At 45.2% G+C, this 23,393-nt stretch overlaps 1 protein-coding gene across 1 annotated transcript in view; it reads right to left on the reverse strand.

The window, feature by feature from the left end:
- LOC121579137 (E3 ubiquitin-protein ligase RNF43) overlaps window positions 1-23,267 on the reverse strand; it is a 199,904-nt gene extending 176,637 nt beyond the window's left edge. The window contains exon 1 of the mRNA XM_041893458.2: window positions 21,526-23,267. Coding sequence (XP_041749392.2) covers window positions 21,526-21,765 — 240 coding nt within the window. The 5' untranslated portion in view covers window positions 21,766-23,267. The remainder of the gene's footprint in view (window positions 1-21,525) is intronic.
- Between the last annotated feature and the right edge of the window lie 126 nt (window positions 23,268-23,393).

Consider the following 23,393-nt stretch of genomic DNA (forward strand, 5'->3'; position numbering starts at 1 on the left):
AGAGACAGAGACAGAGGGATTAAGTTTGTCAGAGAACATTTAAGTGCGGTATGGAGATGACTATTTTCCTCTGCTCTCTTAGCAAACTAAGTACTTCCTGTATTTGAGTAATCTAGCCTTCAACACTAAAGCACATGCTATGAATTCTAATAATTTAAAGAGTTTTAAAGACAGAGGAAAGACAGTGGGGGAGAGCTAGTAGAAACTCAGATGGAGACTGGGTAGAGATGGAAAGAGAGAAAGAGAGAGAGGGAAAGATAAGAGAGGGAAGAAAGTGACATGCAGGTAGAGAAGGAACGAGCGGGAGAAGACTAGAGTCTATCGAGAGAAAATCAAACAGGAGACATGAGGTCATGGAGACCGCTACATGAACTCAATTTCTTGATTATCTGAGGGTCCAAGCATGGCAAACACACACACACACACACACACACACACACACACAAACCCACACACACACACACATCCAAACCCAAACCCACACACACCCAAACACACACACACACACAAACCCACACACACCCAAACCCACACACACACAGTAATGTAAACACATGCTCACACATACAAACAATCCATAGAGAGAGAGGCACATGTGCACACACAGCCGTGACCTTAGGATAATTGAATTCCACTAACCCGACTCCACCCTGACCTGCCTCTCAACGTCAGGTAACGTCAGTTCTCCCTCCTTGGAATGTGTGTGTGCACCTCTTCAACTTCAGTAGTACTCAGGCGGTGAGGTGAGTGACTGAAACCTCTTCAGTAGTGCTCAGGCTGTGAGGTGAGTGACTGAAACCTCTTCAGTAGTACTCAGGCGGTGAGGTGAGTGACTGAAACCTCTTCAGTAGTGCTCAGGCTGTGAGGTGAGTGACTGAAACCTCTTCAGTAGTGCTCAGGCTGTGAGGTGAGTGACTGAAACCTCTTCAGTAGTACTCAGGCGGTGAGGTCAGTGACTGAAACTTCTTCAGTAGTACTCAGGCGGTGAGGTGAGTGACTGAAACCTCTTCAGTAGTACTCAGGCGGTGAGGTGAGTGACTGAAACCTCTTCAGTAGTACTCAGGCGGTGAGGTGAGTGACTGAAACCTCTTCAGTAGTGCTCAGGCTGTGAGGTGAGTGACTGAAACCTCTTCAGTAGTACTCAGGCGGTGAGGTCAGTGACTGAAACCTCTTCAGTAGTACTCAGGCGGTGAGGTGAGTGACTGAAACCTCTTCAGTAGTACTCAGGCGGTGAGGTGAGTGACTGAAACCTCTTCAGTAGTGCTCAGGCGGTGAGGTCAGTGACTGAAACCTCTTCAGTAGTACTCAGGCGGTGAGGTGAGTGACTGAAACCTCTTCAGTAGTACTCAGGCGTTGAGGTCAGTGACTGAAACCTCTTCAGTAGTACTCAGGCGGTGAGGTCAGTGACTGAAACCTCTTCAGTAGTACTCAGGCGGTGAGGTGAGTGACTGAAACCTCTTCAGTAGTACTCAGGCAGTGAGGTGAGTGACTGAAACCTCTTCAGTAGTACTCAGGCGGTGAGGTGAGTGACTGAAACCTCTTCAGTAGTACTCAGGCGGTGAGGTCAGTGACTGAAACCTCTTCAGTAGTACTCAGGCGGTGAGGTCAGTGACTGAAACCTCTTCAGTAGTACTCAGGCGGTGAGGTCAGTGACTGAAACCTCTTCAGTAGTACTCAGGCGGTGAGGTGAGTGACTGAAACCTCTTCAGTAGTACTCAGGCGGTGAGGTCAGTGACTGAAACCTCTTCAGTAGTACTCAGGCGGTGAGGTCAGTGACTGAAACCTCTTCAGTAGTACTCAGGCGGTGAGGTGAGTGACTGAAACCTCTTCAGTAGTACTCAGGCGGTGAGGTGAGTGACTGAAACCTCTTCAGTAGTACTCAGGCGGTGAGGTGAGTGACTGAAACCTCTTCAGTAGTACTCAGGCGGTGAGGTCAGTGACTGAAACCTCTTCAGTAGTACTCAGGCGGTGAGGTGAGTGACTGAAACCTCTTCAGTAGTACTCAGGCGGTGAGGTGAGTGACTGAAACCTATGCAGTAGTACTCAGGCGGTGAGGTCAGTGACTGAAACCTCTTCAGTAGTACTCAGGCGGTGAGGTCAGTGACTGAAACCTCTTCAGTAGTACTCAGGCGGTGAGGTGAGTGACTGAAACCTCTTCAGTAGTACTCAGGCGGTGAGGTGAGTGACTGAAACCTCTTCAGTAGTACTCAGGCGGTGAGGTGAGTGACTGAAACCTCTTCAGTAGTACTCAGGCAATGAGGTCAGTGACTGAAACCTCTCAGGCGGTGAGGTGAGTGACTGAAACCTCTTCAGTAGTTCTCAGGCGGTGAGGTGAGTGACTGAAACCTCTTCAGTAGTACTCAGGCAGTGAGGTCAGTGACTGAAACCTCTTCAGTAGTACTCAGGCGGTGAGGTCAGTGACTGAAACCTCTTCAGTAGTACTCAGGCGGTGAGGTGAGTGACTGAAACCTCTTCAGTAGTACTCAGGCGGTGAGGTGAGTGACTCAAACCTCTTCAGTAGTACTCAGGCGGTGAGGTGAGTGACTCAAACCTCTTCAGTAGTACTCAGGCGGTGAGGTCAGTGACTGAAACCTCTTCAGTAGTACTCAGGCGGTGAGGTGAGTGACTCAAACCTCTTCAGTAGTACTCAGGCGGTGAGGTGAGTGACTGAAACCTCTTCAGTAGTACTCAGGCGGTGAGGTGAGTGACTGAAACCTCTTCAGTATAATGCATGCATGCCCACACACACTGGCACAACATAAAGAGACCAGCCAACCCTACAGACTCACTGACTGCTCCTTTAGTGAGGGGTGTGGTTAGTGGAGTAAAGTCTTCCCTGGAGAACTTAACCTAAACAATAATAATGAACGTCAGATAACCTTCCCTTTACCCTAGCCACTGTTGTGATAGCTGAGCTGTCTATAACCTTCCCTTTACCCTAGCCACTGTTGTGATAGCTGAGCTGTCTATAACCTTCCCTTTACCCTAGCCACTGTTGTGATAGCTGAGCTGTCTATAACCTTCCCTTTACCCTAGCCACTGTTGTGATAGCTGAGCTGTCTATAACCTTCCCTTTACCCTAGCCACTGTTGTGATAGCTGAGCTGTCTATAACCTTCCCTTTACCCTAGCCACTGTTGTGATAGCTGAGCTGTCTATAACCTTCCCTTTACCCTAGCCACTGTTGTGATAGCTGAGCTGTCTATAACCTTCCCTTTACCCTAGCCACTGTTGTGATAGCTGAGCTGTCTATAACCTTCCCTTTACCCTAGCCACTGTTGTGATAGCTGAGCTGTCTATAACCTTCCCTTTACCCTAGCCACTGTTGTGATAGCTGAGCTGTCTATAACCTTCCCTTTACCCTAGCCACTGTTGTGATAGCTGAGCTGTCTATAGACTGTGTGTGTGTGTGTAACAGATGGTCTATTTCCCAGTCTGTCTACACACAACTGAGGATCATTCAGGAATCTCTCTCTCTCTCTCTCTCTCTCTCTCTCTCTCTCTCTCTCTCTCTCTCTCTCTCTCTCTCTCTCTCTCTCTCTCTCTCTCTCTCTCTCTCTCTCTCTCTCTCTCTCTCTCTCTCTCTCTCTCTCTCTCTCTCTCTCTCTCTCTCTCTCTCTCTCTCTCTCTCTCTCTCTCTCTCTCTCTCTCTCTCTCTTTGTCTCTTTCTCTGTCTCTCTCTCTCTCTCTGCAGAGCATCAACAGAAGAGAGGAGAGAGGGAGGGGCCCCAGTTCAAAACAGGTCACACGCTAGCGAACCCTCCAAAGGAACTTGACATGAGAGGGCAGGTCCCCATTTAATCTGAGCAGGCTGATTTGGTAAGGCTGTGTGTGTTTCAGCGTGTCTCCCCCTTCCTCCGGCTCAACCCATCCATGGGCCGGTTCAAGGATCAGGCCAATAGTAATGTCTTTACCATACTGAGTGGTATGTATAGTAGGACAAGGTAACCACTCATCAACAGAGAGAGACTGGAGTCCAGGCACCACTGGGACGTCACACATCAACAGAGAGAGACTGGAGTCCAGGCACCACTGGGACCACACACATCAGCAGAGAGACTGGAGTCCAGGCACCACTGGGACGTCACACATCAACAGAGAGAGACTGGAGTCCAGGCACCACTGGGACCACACACATCAGCAGAGAGACTGGAGTCCAGGCACCACTGGGACCACACACATCAGCAGAGAGACTGGAGTCCAGGCACCACTGGGACGTCACACATCAACAGAGAGAGACTGGAGTCCAGGCACCACTGGGACCTCACACATCAACAGAGAGACTGGAGTCCAGGCACCACTGGGACCTCACACATCAGCAGAGAGACTGGAGTCCAGGCACCACTGGGACCTCACACATCAACAGAGAGAGAGACTGGAGTCCAGGCACCACTGGGACCTCACACATCAACAGAGAGAGAGACTGGAGTCCAGGAACCACTGGGCCCGCGGCCTGACAGGAGGACTCCTGACTGGACACACACATTAACAGATTTTTCACTATGTCGGCTCGGGGAGTCGAACCAGCGACCCTTCGGTTACTGGCACAACGCTCTAACCGCTATGGTACCAGCTGCCCTACCTGCTGTGTGTGTGTGCGTGAGTAGCGTGTGTGTGTGCATGCGTGCCTGTGTACAGGACAGTCAAGGAGAGTGAGAGGAAGCCTTCAGGGGTTGTTTGCGTGGAGAGAGCCATTAAAACAGGAAAATAATGTGTTGTATAACATGGGTCTGACAGACGCAAACACATTCAGGAATTCAAGGCCAGTTCTAATGACTTAAAAATAAGGGCCGGCAGTCAGACCTTAAGAGATTTGCCATGTTTCCCCCCCATCTGTCAGTCCCTTTTCCCAGTGCCCTGAGAATCATCTCAACAGCACAGCCAGCCCCAGTGGAACGGGAGGGAAGGGAAAGCAGGGTCGAGGAGGGGCAGACAGGACTGGACAGGACTCACTACTCCCTACCCCCTTTCTCCTGTCTGTGCTGCTAACCTGCTATCTGGACATTTGTCCGGTCCATTTTTTAGGATATCCCATTAAGGGAAGGGTGAAGGTCAGAGGGCCTCTATGTCTGTCTGTCTGTCTGTATGTCTGTCTGTCTGAAATGATTGTCTGATAATGTTGAGACCACTAACGAACACAGCATCTGTTAGAGGCATGAGAGAGGGAGAGGAGAGACTAAAGGAGAGGCTGAGATTAGATCCACAGCAACCTGACGCCACTGCATCTCTGAGAAAGAGAAATCAATCAGCGACTTGGAGGCAGAGAGCAAGTGAGATCAGTCAGGTCAGAGAGACCTGTCGCAAGCTGGGTATGTACATAGTACATAGTCAATGGTAGGCTTCGAGGGGACTCCTATGGTAGGTACACCTATAGCTCATCTCTTGGCAGTAGTACTGTAGACTACTTTATCGCTGACCTCAACCCAGAGTCTCTCAGAGCATTCACAGTCAGCCCACTGACAACCCTATCAAATCATAGCGAAATCACAGTCTACTTAAACAGAGCAATACTCAATCATGAGGCATCAAAGCCAAAGGAACTGAATAATATTAAGATATGCTATAGATGGAAGGAAGGTAGTGTGGAAACCTCCCAAAAAACAAATTCAATCACTTTTAGATAACTTCCTGGACAAAACGTTTCACTGTAATAGTGAAGGTGTAAACTTGGCAGTAGAAAACCTAAACAGTATATTTGGCCACTCAGCTTCCCTATCAAATCTAAAAATATCAAACAGAAAACCAAAGAAAATTAACAACAATGACAAATGGTTTGATGAAAAATGCAAAAACCTAAGAAAGAAATTGAGAAACCTATCCAACCAAAAACATAGAGAACCAGAAAACCTGAGCCTACGTCTTCACTATGGTGTATCACTAAAACAATACAGAAATACACTACGGAAAAATAAGGAACAGCATGTCAGAAATCAGCTCAATGTAATTGAAGACTCCATAGACTCTAACCACTTCTGGGAAAATTGGAAAACACTAAACAAACAACAACACGAAGAGTTATCTATCCAAAACGGAGATATATGGGTAAACCACTTCTCCAATATTTTTGGCCCTATATCAAAGAAGAAACAGCAAAAACATATACATGATCAAATACAAATCTTAGAATCAACTATTAAAGACTACCAGAACCCACTGGATTCTTCAATTACATTGAATGAACTAGAGGACAAAATACAAACCATCCAACCCAAAAAGGCCTGTGGTATTGATGGTATCCTCAATGAAATGATCAAATATACAGACCACAAATTCCAATTGGCTATACTTAAACTTTTTAACATCATCCTTAGCTCTGGCATCTTCCTCAATATGTGGAACCAAGGACTGATCACCCCTATCCACAAAAGTGGAGACAAATTTGACCTCAATAACTACAGTGGGATATGCGTCAATAGCAACCTTGGGAAAATCCTCTGCATTATCATTAACAGCAGACTCATACATTTCCTCAGTGAAAACAATGTACTGAGCAAATTTCAAATTAGATTTTTACCAAATTACCATACGACAGACCACGTATTCACCCTGCACACCCTAATTGACAAACAAACAAAACAAAACAAAGGCAAAGTCTTCTCATGCTTTGTTGATATCAAAAAAGCTTTTGACTTAAGCTATACAAATTGATGGAAAGTGGTGTTGGGGGAAAAACATACGACATTATAAAATCCATGTACCCAAACAACAAGTGTGCAGTAAAAATTGGCAAAAAACACACACATTTCTTTCCACAGGGCCACGGGGTGAGACAGGGATGCAGCTTAAGCCCCACCCTCTTCAACATATATATCAACGAATTGGCGAGGGCACTAGAACAGTCTGCAGCACCCTGCCTCACCCTACTAGAATCTGAAGTAAAATGTCTACTGTTTGCTGATGATCTGGTGCTTCTGTCACCAACCAAGGAGGGCCTACAGCAGCACCTAGATCTTCTGCACAGATTCTGTCAGACCTGGGCCCTGACAATACATCTCAGTAAGACAAAAATAATGGTGTTTCATAAAAGGTCCAGTTGCCAGGACCACAAATACAAATTCCATCTAGACACCGTTGCCCTAGAGCACACAAAAAACTATACATACCTCGGCCTAAACATCAGCGCCACAGGTAACTTCCACAAAGCTGTGAACGATCTGAGAGACAAGGCAAGAAGGACCTTCTATGCCATCAAAAGGAACATAAAATTCGACATATTGGCTAGAAATACTTAAATAAGTTATAGAACCCATTGCCCTTTATGGTTGTGAGGTCTGGGATCCGTTCACCAACCAAGAATTAACAAAATGGGACAAACACCAAATTGAGACTCTGCATGCAGAATTCTACAAAAATATCCTCAGTGTAAAACACCAAATAATGCATGCAGAGCAGAATTAGGCCGATACCCGCTAATTATCAAAATCCAGAAAAGAGCTGTTAAATTCTACAACCACCTAAAAGGAAGCGATTCCCAAACCTTCCATAACAAAGCCATCACCTACAGAGAGATTAACCTGGAGAAGAGTCCCCTAAGCAAGCTGGTCCTGGGGCTCTGTTCACAAACACAAACAGACCCCACAGAGCCCCAGGACGGCAACTCAATTAGACCCAACCAAATCATGAGAAAACAAAAAGAGAATTACTTGAAACATTGGAAAATATTTACAAAAAACAGAGCAAACTAGAATGCTATTTGGCCCTAAACAGAGAGTACACAGTGGCAGAATACCTGACCACTGTGACTGACCCAAAATTAAGGAAAGCTTTGACTATGTACAGACTCAGTGAGCATAGCCTTGCTATTGAGAAAGGCCGCCGTAGGCAGACCTGGCTCTCAAGAGAAGACAGGCTATGTGCACACTGCCCACAAAATGAGGTGGAAACTGAGAGAGAGAGAGAGAGAGAGAGAGAGAGAGAGAGAGAGAGAGAGAGAGAGAGTCAGTCAGCAGTCAGTGATAGAGAGAGAGAGTCAGTCAGCAGTCAGTGATAGAGACGGAGAGAGTCAGTCAGCAGTCAGTGATAGAGAGAGAGAGTCAGTCAGCAGTCAGTGATAGAGAGAGAGAGTCAGTCAGCAGTCAGTGATAGAGAGAGAGAGTCAGTCAGCAGTCAGTGATAGAGAGAGAGAGAGTCAGTCAGCAGTCAGTGATAGAGAGAGAGAGTCAGTCAGCAGTCAGTGATAGAGAGAGAGAGTCAGTCAGCAGTCAGTGATAGAGAGAGAGAGTCAGTCAGCAGTCAGTGATAGAGAGAGAGAGTCAGTCAGCAGTCAGTGATAGAGAGAGAGAGTCAGTCAGCAGTCAGTGATAGAGAGAGAGAGTCAGTCAGCAGTCAGTGATAGAGAGAGAGAGTCAGTCAGCAGTCAGTGATAGAGAGAGAGAGTCAGTCAGCAGTCAGTGATAGAGAGAGAGGTCAGTCAGCAGTCAGTGATAGAGAGAGAGAGTCAGTCAGCAGTCAGTGATAGAGAGAGAGAGTCAGTCAGCAGTCAGTGATAGAGAGAGAGAGTCAGTCAGCAGTCAGTGATAGAGAGAGAGAGTCAGTCAGCAGTCAGTGATAGAGAGAGAGAGTCAGTCAGCAGTCAGTGATAGAGAGAGAGTCAGTCAGCAGTCAGTGATAGAGAGAGAGAGTCAGTCAGCAGTCAGTGATAGAGAGAGAGAGTCAGTCAGCAGTCAGTGATAGAGAGAGAGAGTCAGTCAGCAGTCAGTGATAGAGAGAGAGAGTCAGTCAGCAGTCAGTGATAGAGAGAGAGAGTCAGTCAGCAGTCAGTGATAGAGAGAGAGAGTCAGTCAGCAGTCAGTGATAGAGAGAGAGAGTCAGTCAGCAGTCAGTGATAGAGAGAGAGAGTCAGTCAGCAGTCAGTGATAGAGAGAGAGTCAGTCAGCAGTCAGTGATAGAGAGAGAGAGTCAGTCAGCAGTCAGTGATAGAGAGAGAGAGTCAGTCAGCAGTCAGTGATAGAGAGAGAGAGTCAGTCAGCAGTCAGTGATAGAGAGAGAGAGTCAGTCAGCAGTCAGTGATAGAGAGAGAGAGTCAGTCAGCAGTCAGTGATAGAGAGAGAGAGTCAGTCAGCAGTCAGTGATAGAGAGAGAGAGTCAGTCAGCAGTCAGTGATAGAGACGGAGAGAGTCAGTCAGCAGTCAGTGATAGAGAGAGAGAGTCAGTCAGCAGTCAGTGATAGAGAGAGAGAGTCAGTCAGCAGTCAGTGATAGAGAGAGAGAGTCAGTCAGCAGTCAGTGATAGAGAGAGTCAGTCAGCAGTCAGTGATAGAGACGGAGAGAGTCAGTCAGCAGTCAGTGATAGAGAGAGAGAGTCAGTCAGCAGTCAGTGATAGAGAGAGAGAGTCAGTCAGCAGTCAGTGATAGAGACGGAGAGAGTCAGTCAGCAGTCAGTGATAGAGACGGAGAGAGTCAGTCAGCAGTCAGTGATAGAGAGAGAGAGTCAGTCAGCAGTCAGTGATAGAGAGAGAGATCAGTCAGCAGTCAGTGATAGAGAGAGAGTCAGTCAGCAGTCAGTGATAGAGAGAGAGAGTCAGTCAGCAGTCAGTGATAGAGAGAGAGAGTCAGTCAGCAGTCAGTGATAGAGACGGAGAGAGAGAGAGTCAGTCAGCAGTCAGTGATAGAGACGGAGAGAGTCAGTCAGCAGTCAGTGATAGAGAGAGAGAGTCAGTCAGCAGTCAGTGATAGAGACGGAGAGAGTCAGTCAGCAGTCAGTGATAGAGAGAGAGTCAGTCAGCAGTCAGTGATAGAGAGAGAGAGTCAGTCAGCAGTCAGTGATAGAGAGAGAGAGTCAGTCAGCAGTCAGTGATAGAGACGGAGAGAGAGAGAGTCAGTCAGCAGTCAGTGATAGAGACGGAGAGAGTCAGTCAGCAGTCAGTGATAGAGAGAGAGAGTCAGTCAGCAGTCAGTGATAGAGACGGAGAGAGTCAGTCAGCAGTCAGTGATAGAGACGGAGAGAGAGAGAGTCAGTCAGCAGTCAGTGATAGAGACGGAGAGAGAGAGAGTCAGTCAGGGAAGACATGGGCAGCAGATGCCCTGTGAGTTTATGAGTCTCTTAAAACAGATGTGAGGAGTGCAGATGCATGAAGACAAGACACACCAGCAGGGTTGATCAATGAGACAGACAGGATGGGGGGGGAGTCATCGTTGTCTTATCGGACTACAGTATGTATGAGTGGGACACAGTTTGTCCTACATACAAGGAGATAGAGATACAATAACAAACGCAAGAGCTCTTCTCTTGGAAAACCTGTTTTGCTTCTTCTAAAACGCATATCCTTGAGAGAAAAAAATGAACAACAATAAATGGAGGTTAATACACGGTGAAAGTCACCTGGAAGTGACTGCCCCTCAGCCTTGTAGTTTTTAAACTTTTGTAGGCTTTTTACTGGTCTTCAATGGGCAAAAATGTAGCGCAAAAACTTCAGAAAAGGCAATTCATCCACTAACGCAAATATAATTGTATATGTATCATAAATTAGCGAGTTTTCAGGGATTAGGTGATACAACCCCATGATATGAAAGTAAAGCATAGGCGGGTTACTTTCACAGGGTATCGTGACGAAAGACAACGTTCAGTCAGTCAAGGCTGGCAGGGACTAACTTTATGAAAGGTCTCCTGTCGCCACGGGGCAGATACCGAGTAGGATGGAAAAGTGATTCTAATGTTTATGTTGAGATCGTCTCATACGGTGTCCATCCCAGGACCAGGAAGACTAACATATTGAAGCTTTGCATGCAAAACACGTTCCAATACAGACGATTTGGAATGGATAGAGGCTTGATCATTGAGTTGAGTTGAATGTCTGTTCTAGTAATTATATTTATATTGTGCGCACGCACATCCAGAGGGCAGTCAGGCCAGCCGGTGGGTCTAAAGCCAGACGAAAGCGGCATAGTGAGGAGAAGAGGAGCCCTGGAGAGATGTTACCACATCCAGGGGATAGGAGAGGAGGGAGGAAATCCAGACAGGAAATCCAGGACGAGGGGGGAGGAGGGGGGCTGGGTGCATATCGGAAGTGCTAAGTAAACAGCCTCTTTTATTAATCATCCTAGCTCACGTTCTTTAACTGAACACACACTTTGATCTTCTGCTCCCTCAGCTCCCCCCCCTTCCTCCCTCCACCCTCCTCCTGTCATTCCCGGCCTACTAACTATCCGCCTGGCAGGCCAAGCCTCTCTCTCTCTGGGCTGGGTGAGTCTGCCTGCCTGCTGGCCACAGAGAGATAGTGGTCTACTCCGGGACTGTTCTGATCTGAGGGAGAGGTGGAGGCTGAGAAACAGGGCCTCCCCAGGGGTCTCCAGGCCAAGCCAGGGAGGGAAGAAAAGCCTGCTTGCCTTGCAGTGGTGCAGAGTTAACCAGCATGCACTGTCTAGTGCCATGCCTGCCCCAATTATACCTGATGTCTTTGTGGGCCTTCACAAAGGTCAATCCGACCTTTCACTGGGACAAAGCCCTTGACAGACAGAGAGAATAAAGAAGAATTCTAAAGGGACTTAGCGGAAAAAAAGAGCCCTTTTAAAACAGTTTAGCTTCTTTTAATTGGGCAGGGAGCCCAACAGAGGATTAACTTCAAAAGGAGGTGCGGCAGGCGTAACCTCCTCCTCCTCCTCCTCCTCTCCACTGGGCCCAGAGGACAGCTGGCTTTCCCCACAAGTTCAAAGCTATTCCAAAAGCCCTTTCACTTCTTCTTCTTCTTCTTCTCCACCGGCTGGCCCTTCCTGGCCACTGGACAGGCTTTGTAGTGGGAGAAACCGAGAGAGGGAGTCAAAATTTCCTCACCGCTAGGAGTCGTTCAAACATACAGTCCTGAGCCAAGCCAAGCCAAGCCAAGCTGAGCCAGGCCAGCCAGCCAGTGGACATGGGCATCCTACCAGAGAGATTAGACTGTTGGATATCAGATCTGAGGGGGGAATGTGGCAACAGTCCCCTGACCTGAACAAACTGAGGTAACGGGAAAGGGAAACAAAGATCTCACAGCATGTTAGAGTCCTTTATGTGGCTGTGTTTGTTTTGGTGGTATTTATTACCACACTCTGTTACAGATACTGTTCCATTAGGCAATATGAATGCACCCACATCCCCCCCACTGCTCACATTGATCAAAGTATTTGTATTGTCGAACAGTAAATCATAACATTCTTATAACTTTCTTCTATATAATGACAAAGTAGGGAAAATAAAAACATCAAAAGATCAAAACTCAATATTCGTGGGAAAAAAATATAAACTTAAGATCTTTCCATTAAAAAAAACCAAAAGGGTGCGATGCTTGGTAATGCAGTCTTCTTCAAATAGAACTTTAAATGTTTTCCTCATGTTCGATCCTGTTTTTCTTATGTGATCAAACCGAGAAAGAGAGAGAGAGAGGCAGGCGAACTCAGAGCAGTAGCGAGAGAGAGAGAGAGAGAGAGAGAGAGAGAGAGAGAGAGACAGAGACAGAGACAGAGAGAGCAGAGACAGAGAGAGAGAGAGAGAGAGAGAGAGAGAGAGAGAGAGAGAGAGAGAGAGAGAGAGAGAGAGAGAGATCTAGTGCTGTTGGATACTGTATTTTAGTCCCGTCTGAATCTGCCATGCCAGTAATTGTTACATGGCTGGAGAGTAATAATTCCAGCCAGAATAACCTACTGTTTTTCGGCAAACTCCAAAGTCCTCTGATAATACTTATCCAGTGTGAATCCCTGCGTGTTGAGGGATATTACAGAGTTTACCGGGTGCTGCACCCAGTTTGGGTTAAAACATGGGAACAAATTGATGCTTAAAACAAAGTGCTATGAACGTAGCCTACAGATGATGAATGTGCTTTGTCACATATCAACTTTCCCAGTGCATATTCCTCTTTTAAAAGATTAAGCGAATTATGTTGTGCCAGTGAGTTGATAAATTGGCAAATACGTCAGTTAATTAAATGTCGGCAAGGCCTACATTTCATGGTTCTTATTGATATTATTTTGACATTCTCCGAACTGAAAGCCAATATTAGGCTATCTTCACGCCTAGAACAGCCTAGAGGCTTCCGTCAAAATGGTCCATTTTGAAAGAGAGAAAAAAATGATTACAGAGAGCAGTTTGGTAAATCTAATCCAGTGGAGAAACGGACATGCTGGGCTAATCATTACATAACTACAGTCTATAGTAACAGGGCTTAAGATAGGCAGCGTTTCACTCTCAGTCTCGGAGCTGTTCAACTCTACTCAGCCCTGAAGAACTTCAATGTAAACACACACCTTTGATAAACCAGTTAGAGAATATGTGTATTAATTGAATACAATCCTTTGAAGTGTATTATAATTAATATCTCTATAGGTAGTGTCTTTAGCAATCGAACACAAAACTGAAACACAAGTCACAAACTTTGTGGAATCTGGAATGTGCGTTGTTGTTTAGTGAGGAAGAGAGAGAGCGACGGACACCTCCTTTCATCCCCCATCCCGTTTCCCTGGAAGGAAGACAGGAACATAAAGCTGCGCTCAGAGGCAATAGAGGCCTGTTGAAACCGGAATACATTTTGTATTATTCTGTACGTAAATCCGAAAACACTCAATTTAGTATGGATGATATGTTACATTTGGTATGGTTACATAAAATAGATGGTAGATAGATAGATAGAAAGGAGGGTGGTTGGTCGGGGTGGATGGGTAGACGTACAACGCGAACGTCTAGCAATATCTAGCAACCCAAAAGTTGCGAGTTTGAAACTCATCATGGACAACTTTAGCATTTTAGCAAATTAGCAACTTTTCAACTACTTACAACTTTCTAGCTACTTTGCAACTACTTGTTAGCTAACCCTTCCCCTAACCCTAACCCTAAACCTAACCCCTAGCCTAGCTAACGTTAGCGAGCTACACTATTATTATAATAATAATAATTATTATTATTATTACAAACGTACAGGAGCAACAACGGCTCAGCCGCGAAGTGGTAGGCCACACAAGCTTACAGAACGGGACCGCAGAGTGCTGAAGCGCGTAGCGCATAACAATCGTCTGTCCTCGGTTGCAACACTCACTACAGAGCTCCAAACTGCCTCTGGAAGCAACGTCAGCACAAGAACTGTTTGTCTGGAGCTTCATGAAATGGGTTTCCATGGCCGAGCAGCCGCACACAAGCCTAAGATCACCATGCGCAATGCCAAGTGTTGGATGGAGTGGTGTAAAGCTTGCCGCCATTGGACTCTGGAGCAGTGGAAACACGTTCTCTGGAGTGATGAATCACGTTTCACCATCTGGCAGTCCAACGGACGTATCTGGGTTTGGCGGATGCCAGGAGAACGCTACCTGCCCGAATGCATAGTGCCAACTGTAAAGTTTGGTGGAGGAGGAATAATAGTCTGGGGCTGTTTTTCATGGTTCGCGGTAGGCCTCTTAGTTCCAGTGAAGGGAAATCTTAACACTACAGCATACAATGACATTCTAGACGATTCCGTGCTTTCAACTTTGTGGCAACAATTTGGGGAAGTCCCTTTCCTGTTTCAGCATGACAATGCCCCCGTGCACAAAGCGAGGTCCATATAGAGATGGTTTGTTGAGATCAGTGTGGAAGAACTTGACTGGCCTACACAGAGCCCTGAACTCAACCCCATCGAACACCTCTGGGATGAATTGGAACGCTGACTGCAAGCCAGGCCTAATCACCCAATATCAGTGCCCGACCTCACTAATGCTCTTGTGGATGAATGGAATCTACATGGAACCCAAAAGGGTTCTACTTGGAACCAAAAAGGGTTCTCCTATGGGGACAGCTGAAGAACGCAAGGGTGCGCACACGTACACACACTCAGATGCACAAACACTAATGCACAAACACTAAAGCAAATGTAGATGAGCATATATTTCTTATAAAATCCACTGTACTCCTCTTCACCACCATGTCTAATATTGGACTTTACCCAATGGAAAAGGCCATGTAATTCCTTATCAATTATGGCTGTCTGCAGCATCTGGTTATCCATTCAAAATGCCTCCTACACCTGGCGTGTGAGGACAGACAAGACCCTACAGTAGCTTATATCTGTCCTACCTTTCTTCTCCGATTGGAAATAAATTGACTTAGCCTTGCTTTAGTTCCCCAACAACCTGAATCCATGTATGAATCCAAACTATACACCACAGAGTGAGAAAACTATGCAACACAGAGAGAGAGGGGGGACTGGCCTGGCTTGCAGAATCGCAGAAAATGTACAGTAAAGCCCACATGTATGCCTATGGTTTTGGCATGTACATTCTGCCCAGTAAGGGCATGAGTAAACTATAAAAATATTTTTTTTTAATGCAGCTTTTGATCTCAACTATTGAACATGCATGGAATTCATTGTTTGGTGTTTAATCACTCTGTTCAGTACGAAAACATTAAAAATGGGGAGTTTTCTGGCAACTTCAGAGCATGGCTGGCTCTAATAATTGAGGTGACTACAAATCTATCAGCTTGATAAAATGTTTAGGTGGAGAAGTTGGCACACTCACCCCTAACCAGTATTCTATCGGCAGGCAGGAAGACGACAAAACGGTTAGGAAGATCAGATTAAAACAAACTGAGCTCTATAAATATGTGCCAACACTATGGTTCCCGGAAGAATGTTGATATTCCGTCATCACACAAACAGCATGACACAGAGTGATAACCGAGGCAGCTTGGCCTATATGTGACAGCGCTATAGACCTAGCTGCTCAATAACCTGTTACATTAAAGTGACTGAGATCAACAAGATGACAAAAACGTTGGCCTGAGATTGAACACTGTTTTGTCCCATGGCGGTTATTTTATGGCACAGTGTTAACATCAGTTTGCCAAGGTGAACGTGCCAAAGTGAAATGAGCCAGGGTGGCAAACATGGTTAAAACGTAATCTTGTCAAAACAAGCCATAACCATCAGCTCAAACGAGGCATGATGCCTGCGGTGCTCTTGATGGGAAAAAGATGCAGTACAGAGGTCAATGGAACGCAGACTGTGGGTGATGGAAGGATGCCGGATTTGGGGTCCACAGTTAACAAATCTGATCTAACAAAGTGGATATAAGTCAAATCCATCATGATTGATGTATTTTAACAGGCCCACAATGTGGTTATATACAAAAGTATGTGGACACCCCTCTCAAATGAGTGGATTCAGCTATTTCAGCCACACCCGTTGCTGACAGGTGTATAAAATCGAGCACACAGCCAGGCAATCTCCATAGACAAACATTGGCAGTAGAATGGCCCGTACTGAAGAGCTCAGTGACTTTCAACGTGGCATCGTCATAGGATGCCACCTTTCCAACAAGGCAGTTCGTCAAATGTCTGCCCTGCTAGAGCTGCCTCAACTGTAAATGCTGTTGTTGTGAAGTGGAAACGTCTAGGAGCAACAACGGCTCAGCCGCGGAGTGGTAGGCCAAACGAGCTCACAGAACAGGACCGCTGAAAATCTTCTGTCCTCGGTTGCAACACTCATTACTGAGTTCCAAACTGCCTCTGGAAGCAACGTCAGCACAAGAACTGTTTGTCGGGAGCTTCATGAAATGGGTTTCCATGGCCGAGCAGCCGCACACAAGCCTAAGATCACCATGCGCAATGCCAAGTGTTGGATGGAGTGGTGTAATGATTGCCGCCATTGGACTCTGGAGCAGTGGAAACGCGTTCTATGGAGTGATGAATCACGCTTCACCATCTGGAAGTCCAACGGACAAGTCTGGGTTTGGCGGATACCAGGAGAACGCTACCTGCCCGAATGCCAAGTGCCAACTGTAAAGTTTGGTGGAGGAGTAATAATGGTCTGGGGCTGTTTTTTATGGTTTGGGCTAGCCGCCTTAGTTCCAGTGAAGGGAAATCTTAACGCTACAGCATACAATGACATTCTAGACGATTCTGCAGTGGTGTAAAGTACTTAAGTAAAAATACTTTAAAGTACTACTTAAGTAGTTTTTTTGGGCATCTGTACTTTACTTTACTATTTATATTTTTGACAACTTTTACTTCACTACATTCCTAAAGAAAATTATCTACTTTTTACTCCATACATTTTCCCTGACACCCAAAAGTACTCGTTACATTTTGAATGCTTAGCAGGACAGGAAAATTGTCCAATTCACGCACTTATCAAGAGAACATCCCTGGTCATCCCTACTGCTTCTGATGTGGCGGACTCACTAAACACAAATGCTTCGTTTGTAAATTATGTCTGAGTGTTGGTGTGTGCCCCTGGCTATCCATAAATAATAAATACAATGATGCAGTCTGGTTTGCTTAATATAAGGAACTTGAAATGACTTTTACTTCTACTTTTGATACTTAAGTATATTTTATCAATTACGTTTACTTTTGATACTTAAGTATATTTTAAACCAAATACTTTTAGACTTTTACTCAAGTTGTATTTTACTGGGTGACTTTCACTTTTACTTGAGTCATTTTCTATTAAGGTATCTTTACTTTTACTCAAGTATAACAATTGGGTACTTTTTCCACCACTGTGATTCTGTGCTTCCAACTTTGTGGCAACAGTTTGGGGAAGGCCCTTTCCTGTTTCAGCATGACAATGCCCCCCGTGCACAAAGCGAGGTCCATACTGAAATGGTTTGTCGAGATCGGTGTGGAAGAACTTGACTGGCCTACACAGAGCCCTGAACTCAACCCCATCAAACACCTCTGGGATGAATTGGAACGCTAACTGCAAGCCAGGCCTAATCACCCAATATCAGTGCCCGACCACACTAATGCTCTTGTGGATGAATGGAATCTACATGGAACCCAAAAGGGTTCTACTTGGAACCAAAAAGGGTTCTCCTATGGGGACAGCTGAAGAACCCTTTCGGAACCCTTTTTTTTTAGTGTACACACACTCGGATGCAAGCGCGCACACACACACACAGACGCAAGGGTGCGCACACGTACACACACTCAGATGCACAAACACTAATGCACAAACACTAAAGCAAATGTAGATGAGCATATATTTCTTATAAAATCCACTGTACTCCTCTTCACCACCATGTCTAATATTGGACTTTACCCAATGGAAAAGGCCATGTAATTCCTTATCAATTATGGCTGTCTGCAGCATCTGGTTATCCATTCAAAATGCCTCCTACACCTGGCGTGTGAGGACAGACAAGACCCTACAGTAGCTTATATCTGTCCTACCTTCTCCGATTGGAAATAAATTGACTTAGCCTTGCTTTAGTTCCCCAACAACCTGAATCCATGTATGAATCCAAACTATACACCACAGAGTGAGAAAACTATGCAACACAGAGAGAGAGGGGGGACTGGCCTGGCTTGCAGAATCGCAGAAAATGTACAGTAAAGCCCACATGTATGCCTATGGTTTTGGCATGTACATTCTGCCCAGTAAGGGCATGAGTAAACTATAAAAATATGTTTTTTAAATGCAGCTTTTGATCTCAACTATTGAACATGCATGGAATTCATTGTTTGGTGTTTAATCACTCAGTACGAAACATTAAAAATGGGGAGTTTTCTGGCAACTTCAGAGCATGGCTGGCTCTAATAATTGAGGTGACTACAAATCTATCAGCTTGATAAAATGTTTAGGTGGAGAAGTTGGCACACTCACCCCTAACCAGTATTCTATCGGCAGGCAGGAAGACGACAAAACGGTTAGGAAGATCAGATTAAAACAAACTGAGCTCTATAAATATGTGTCAACACTATTGTTCCGGAAGAATGTTGATATTCCGTCATCACACAAACAGCATGACACAGAGTGATAACCGAGGCAGCTTGGCCTATATGTGACAGCGCTATAGACCTAGCTGCTCAATAACCTGTTACATTAAAGTGACTGAGATCAACAAGATGACAAAAACGTTGGCCTGAGATTGAACACTGTTTTGTCCATGGCGGTTATTTTATGGCACAGTGTTAACATCAGTTTGCCAAGGTGAACGTGCCAAAGTGAAATGAGCCAGGGTGGCAAACATGGTTAAAACCTAATCTTGTCAAAACAAGCCATAACCATCAGCTCAAACGAGGCATGATGCCTGCAGTGCTCTTGATGGGAAAAAGATGCAGTACAGAGGTCAATGGAACGCAGACTGTGGGTGATAGAAGGATGCCGGATTTGGGGTCCACAGTCAACAAATCTGATCTAACAAAGTGGATATAAGTCAAATCCATCATGATTGATGTATTGTAACAGGCCCACAATGTGGTTATATACAAAAGTATGTGGACACCCCTCTCAAATGAGTGGATTCAGCTATTTCAGCCACACCCGTTGCTGACAGGTGTAAAAAATCGAGCACACAGCCATGCAATCTCCATAGACAAACATTGGCAGTAGAATGGCCCGTACTGAAGAGCTCAGTGACTTTCAACGTGGCACCATCATAGGATGCCACCTTTCCAACAAGGCAGTTCATCAAATTTCTGCCCTGCTAGATCTGCCTCAACTGTAAATGCTGTTATTGTGAAGTGGAAACGTCTAGGAGCAACAACGGCTCAGCCGCGGAGTGGTAGGCCACACAAGCTCACAGAACAGGACCGCTGAAAATCTTCTGTCCTCGGTTGCAACACTCATTACTGAGTTCCAAACTGCCTCTGGAAGCAACGTCAGCACAATAACTGTTTGTCGGGAGCTTCATGATATGGGTTTCCATGGCCGAGCAGCCGCACACAAGCCTAAGATCACCATGCACAATGCCAAGTGTTGGATGGAGTGGTGTAAAGCTTGCCGCCATTGGACTCTGGAGCAGTGGAAACGCGTTCTATGGAGTGATGAATCACGCTTCACCATCTGGAAGTCCAACGGACGAGTCTGGGTTTGGAGGATACCAGGAGAACGCTACCTGCCCGAATGCCAAGTGCCAACTGTAAAGTTTGGTGGAGGAGTAATAATGGTCTGGGGCTGTTTTTTATGGTTTGGGCTAGCCGCCTTAGTTCCAGTGAAGGGAAATCTTAACGCTACAGCATACAATGACATTCTAGACGATTCTGCAGTGGTGTAAAGTACTTAAGTAAAAATACTTTAAAGTACTACTTAAGTAGTTTTTTTGGGCATCTGTACTTTACTTTACTATTTATATTTTTGACAACTTTTACTTCACTACATTCCTAAAGAAAATTATCTACTTTTTACTCCATACATTTTCCCTGACACCCAAAAGTACTTGTTACATTTTGAATGCTTAGCAGGACAGGAAAATTGTCCAATTCACGCACTTATCAAGAGAACATCCCTGGTCATCCCTACTGCTTCTGATGTGGCGGACTCACTAAACACAAATGCTTCGTTTGTAAATTATGTCTGAGTGTTGGTGTGTGCCCCTGGCTATCCCAAAATAATAAATACAATGATGCCGTCTGGTTTGCTTAATATAAGGAACTTGAAATGACTTATACTTCTACTTTTGATACTTAAGTATATTTTATCAATTACGTTTACTTTTGATACTTAAGTATATTTTAAACCAAATACTTTTAGACTTTTACTCAAGTTGTATTTTACTGGGTGACTTTCACTTTTACTTGAGTCATTTTCTATTAAGGTATCTTTACTTTTACTCAAGTATGACAATTGGGTACTTTTTCCACCGCTGTGATTCTGTGCTTCCAACTTTGTGGCAACAGTTTGGGGAAGGCCCTTTCCTGTTTCAGCATGACAATGCCCCCCGTGCACAAAGCGAGGTCCATACTGAAATGGTTTGTCGAGATCGGTGTGGAAGAACTTGACTGGCCTGCACAGAGCCCTGACCTCAACCCCATCTAACACCTTTTGGATGAATTGGAACACCAACTGAGAGCCAGGCCTAATCTCCCAACATCAGTGCCCAACCTCACTAATGCTCTTGTGGCTGAATGGAAGCAAGTCCCCGCAGCAATGTTCCAACATCTAGTGGAAAGCCTTCCCAGAAGATTGGAGGCTGTTATAGCAGCAAAGGGGGGACCAACTCCATATTAATGCCCATGATTTTGGAATGAGATGTTCGACGAGCCGGTATCCAGATCTTTTTGGCCATATAGTGTATTTGGCTGTTTTCGCTGCATAACATCTAGATGTTGTCCCTTTTCAGGTTTAGAAGAAGTGGCTGCTAAATGCTAACTCCCATTCCTATAAACTGGTAGCATAGTGGTGGTAATGCAGTTGATTGGTGATGATGACATGAACATACTGTATATTGGGGTTGACATCCATACAAGCATTATACTCAGATTTTTACTTCAAAATAGTGTTAAATACACATATAAACAATAGCCTAAATGTAGGATAATTTTGCTGCGGGGTAATGAGGAGATTCGGGATCTTTCCCGCATCTTTCCCATGGCATTTCCATTGTTTCGGTTGACTTTACAGCATCTATACCACACAGTTCAATGGACTACCAGACCTATAACACAACATACTCAACGGAGTGAATCCATGTGACCTAATTGATTAAAGATTAATGGGATATTTTAAGCCAATAACCACACTTTGGAAAATGTAATACCAAATAGTTATTGAAAGCCAACATAGAAAATGTAGCCAGTATGCACTTATCGTGAATTGCACTGCACATTATCTGGTGGACCTGCAAACCTTCATGACCGTGACACATACCTGCATGAGCTTCCCCTCTGCAGAACTGGCGCTCCCTCCGACGAACAGCCCTTCCAGAGTGATGGGCTTCCCCGTGGGCTCGTGTCTCAGCAGTGTCACCTTGATGACAGCCCTGATGGTCGAGCGCTCCGTCTCTACGGCCGCCGCCAGCTCCAGGCCCGTCTGGCCGAACACCACCTGCAGGGCCGCCATGAGCAGCCACGGCCAGAGCCCGGCCAGTCGCCGCTGGAGAACGATCATTGGATCGGCTGTAACGGCGGGCTCCGGCTGTACATCGTGGACTTCAAAGCTGGCAACCACCAAAGTTGATTCAGGACAAGAAATATATGGCCCAGCGCCGGTCCTCTGCTTTATGGGTTAGAAATGGTAGAAACCCGTGAAAACGACTCGAAATACAGGGTTTTATCCAAAGTGTTAAGGCTCGTGGATTGCCATGTTGTCTTGTGGTTTTTTAAGGAATTGTTATCCCGCTTTGAAAGTTTGTTCCAGGTAAAAAACAGTTATTAAACACGCCAAGTAAAGTGGTCCTCATATTCACCCATAAGGAAAAATCAGAACGCGTGCTTCTAAATTATGAAATTGCTACCATCAAATAAATATAACATACATAGATAGCCTAATAAGAATTTAGATAATGTGTGTTAACCGGTATCACTAACAGGAGAGGCCAAACATTGCATGCACAAGTTCGACAACATCAAATCAATAATTGGAATTGCGTCGCTTAAAGTTGAATAGGCCTACATTTAGTTCACCCTTCACATACAACACGAGCTCCTTACATGAGATAAACAGTGGCCCGATCCTCGTTTTCAACGTGCAGGTTGAAGTTGTCATAGACAGAGCGGTTCAGTCCGGTCACACGCCGGATCTTGTAATCTTCAACCACTAGCAAGATTTCAATAAACATTTTGCAACAATGTTGCTACTTTAATTCGTGACCAACACACTATAGACATGCTACAGTTACGCCTGGTTTAAACAAAAAAAAAAAGTATCCAAGTTACCGGTATTCCATGTCACATGTCTCACAGAGCAAGACAAAAATTGTCAAATCTCGCCGAGGGACTCCAGATGCAACAAGTTGTCAAATACCTAAAAAGCAAATCCCCTACTACTCTTTACGCTGGATAGGATATTGTGACGATATCCCCACCACAGTATCCCCAGAGGCTTCAGAAACCGAGAGGAACAAAGTCAGGTTGATGTTGGTTGATAAGACGGATTCCAAAATGAAAGGCGACAATAAAGTAAACGACGAAAATGCAATAGTTACTTTCATAGGCTCTGTAGCGACAATCTCTCGACAAAAATGCCACTATAAAGTTGACAACGGAGCTTTCCGGACTCTTGAAAAGTTTCACTAATCCAATGGAATCGTTGCATTAGTTACTTAACATGTTATAACTAGTTAATTAATTAGGAGTATAAATCCCGTGCCATTTCTGCAGCCGACGCATCCACAATTATGTATTTCGCCCACTAAAGTTGCTACGCATCTAAAACCTGTTCGCTCCTTGGCAGCCTCCAAAAAAGTATTATCCCAGAGTTCCACGTCTTAAAATGTTAACAATTCTGAAACAAGATCCTTCCCGCGGCTGCCGAATTTTTTTATTTATTATAAACTTCAGTATTCAAATAGAGATACTGAAAAGAAAGGTTTGTTAAATGTAGACTCGTTAAAACACTAATATTGGTCTTCATAACACATTTGAAAAGTTGGAAAAAGACACGAGTGTACATTTGCTAAGTACCGAAGAGTGCCTCCCTGAGTGTCCCTCCCCTGGGACCTCATCGTCTGTCTGTCTACCTGCTGACTGCCTGTCACCGAGGGTGGAGCACGAGCTGCACAGTGCCAACACAGACGA

The sequence above is a fragment of the Coregonus clupeaformis genome, chromosome 13, assembly GCF_020615455.1.
Source record: "Coregonus clupeaformis isolate EN_2021a chromosome 13, ASM2061545v1, whole genome shotgun sequence".
NCBI classification, from domain to species: domain Eukaryota; kingdom Metazoa; phylum Chordata; class Actinopteri; order Salmoniformes; family Salmonidae; genus Coregonus; species Coregonus clupeaformis.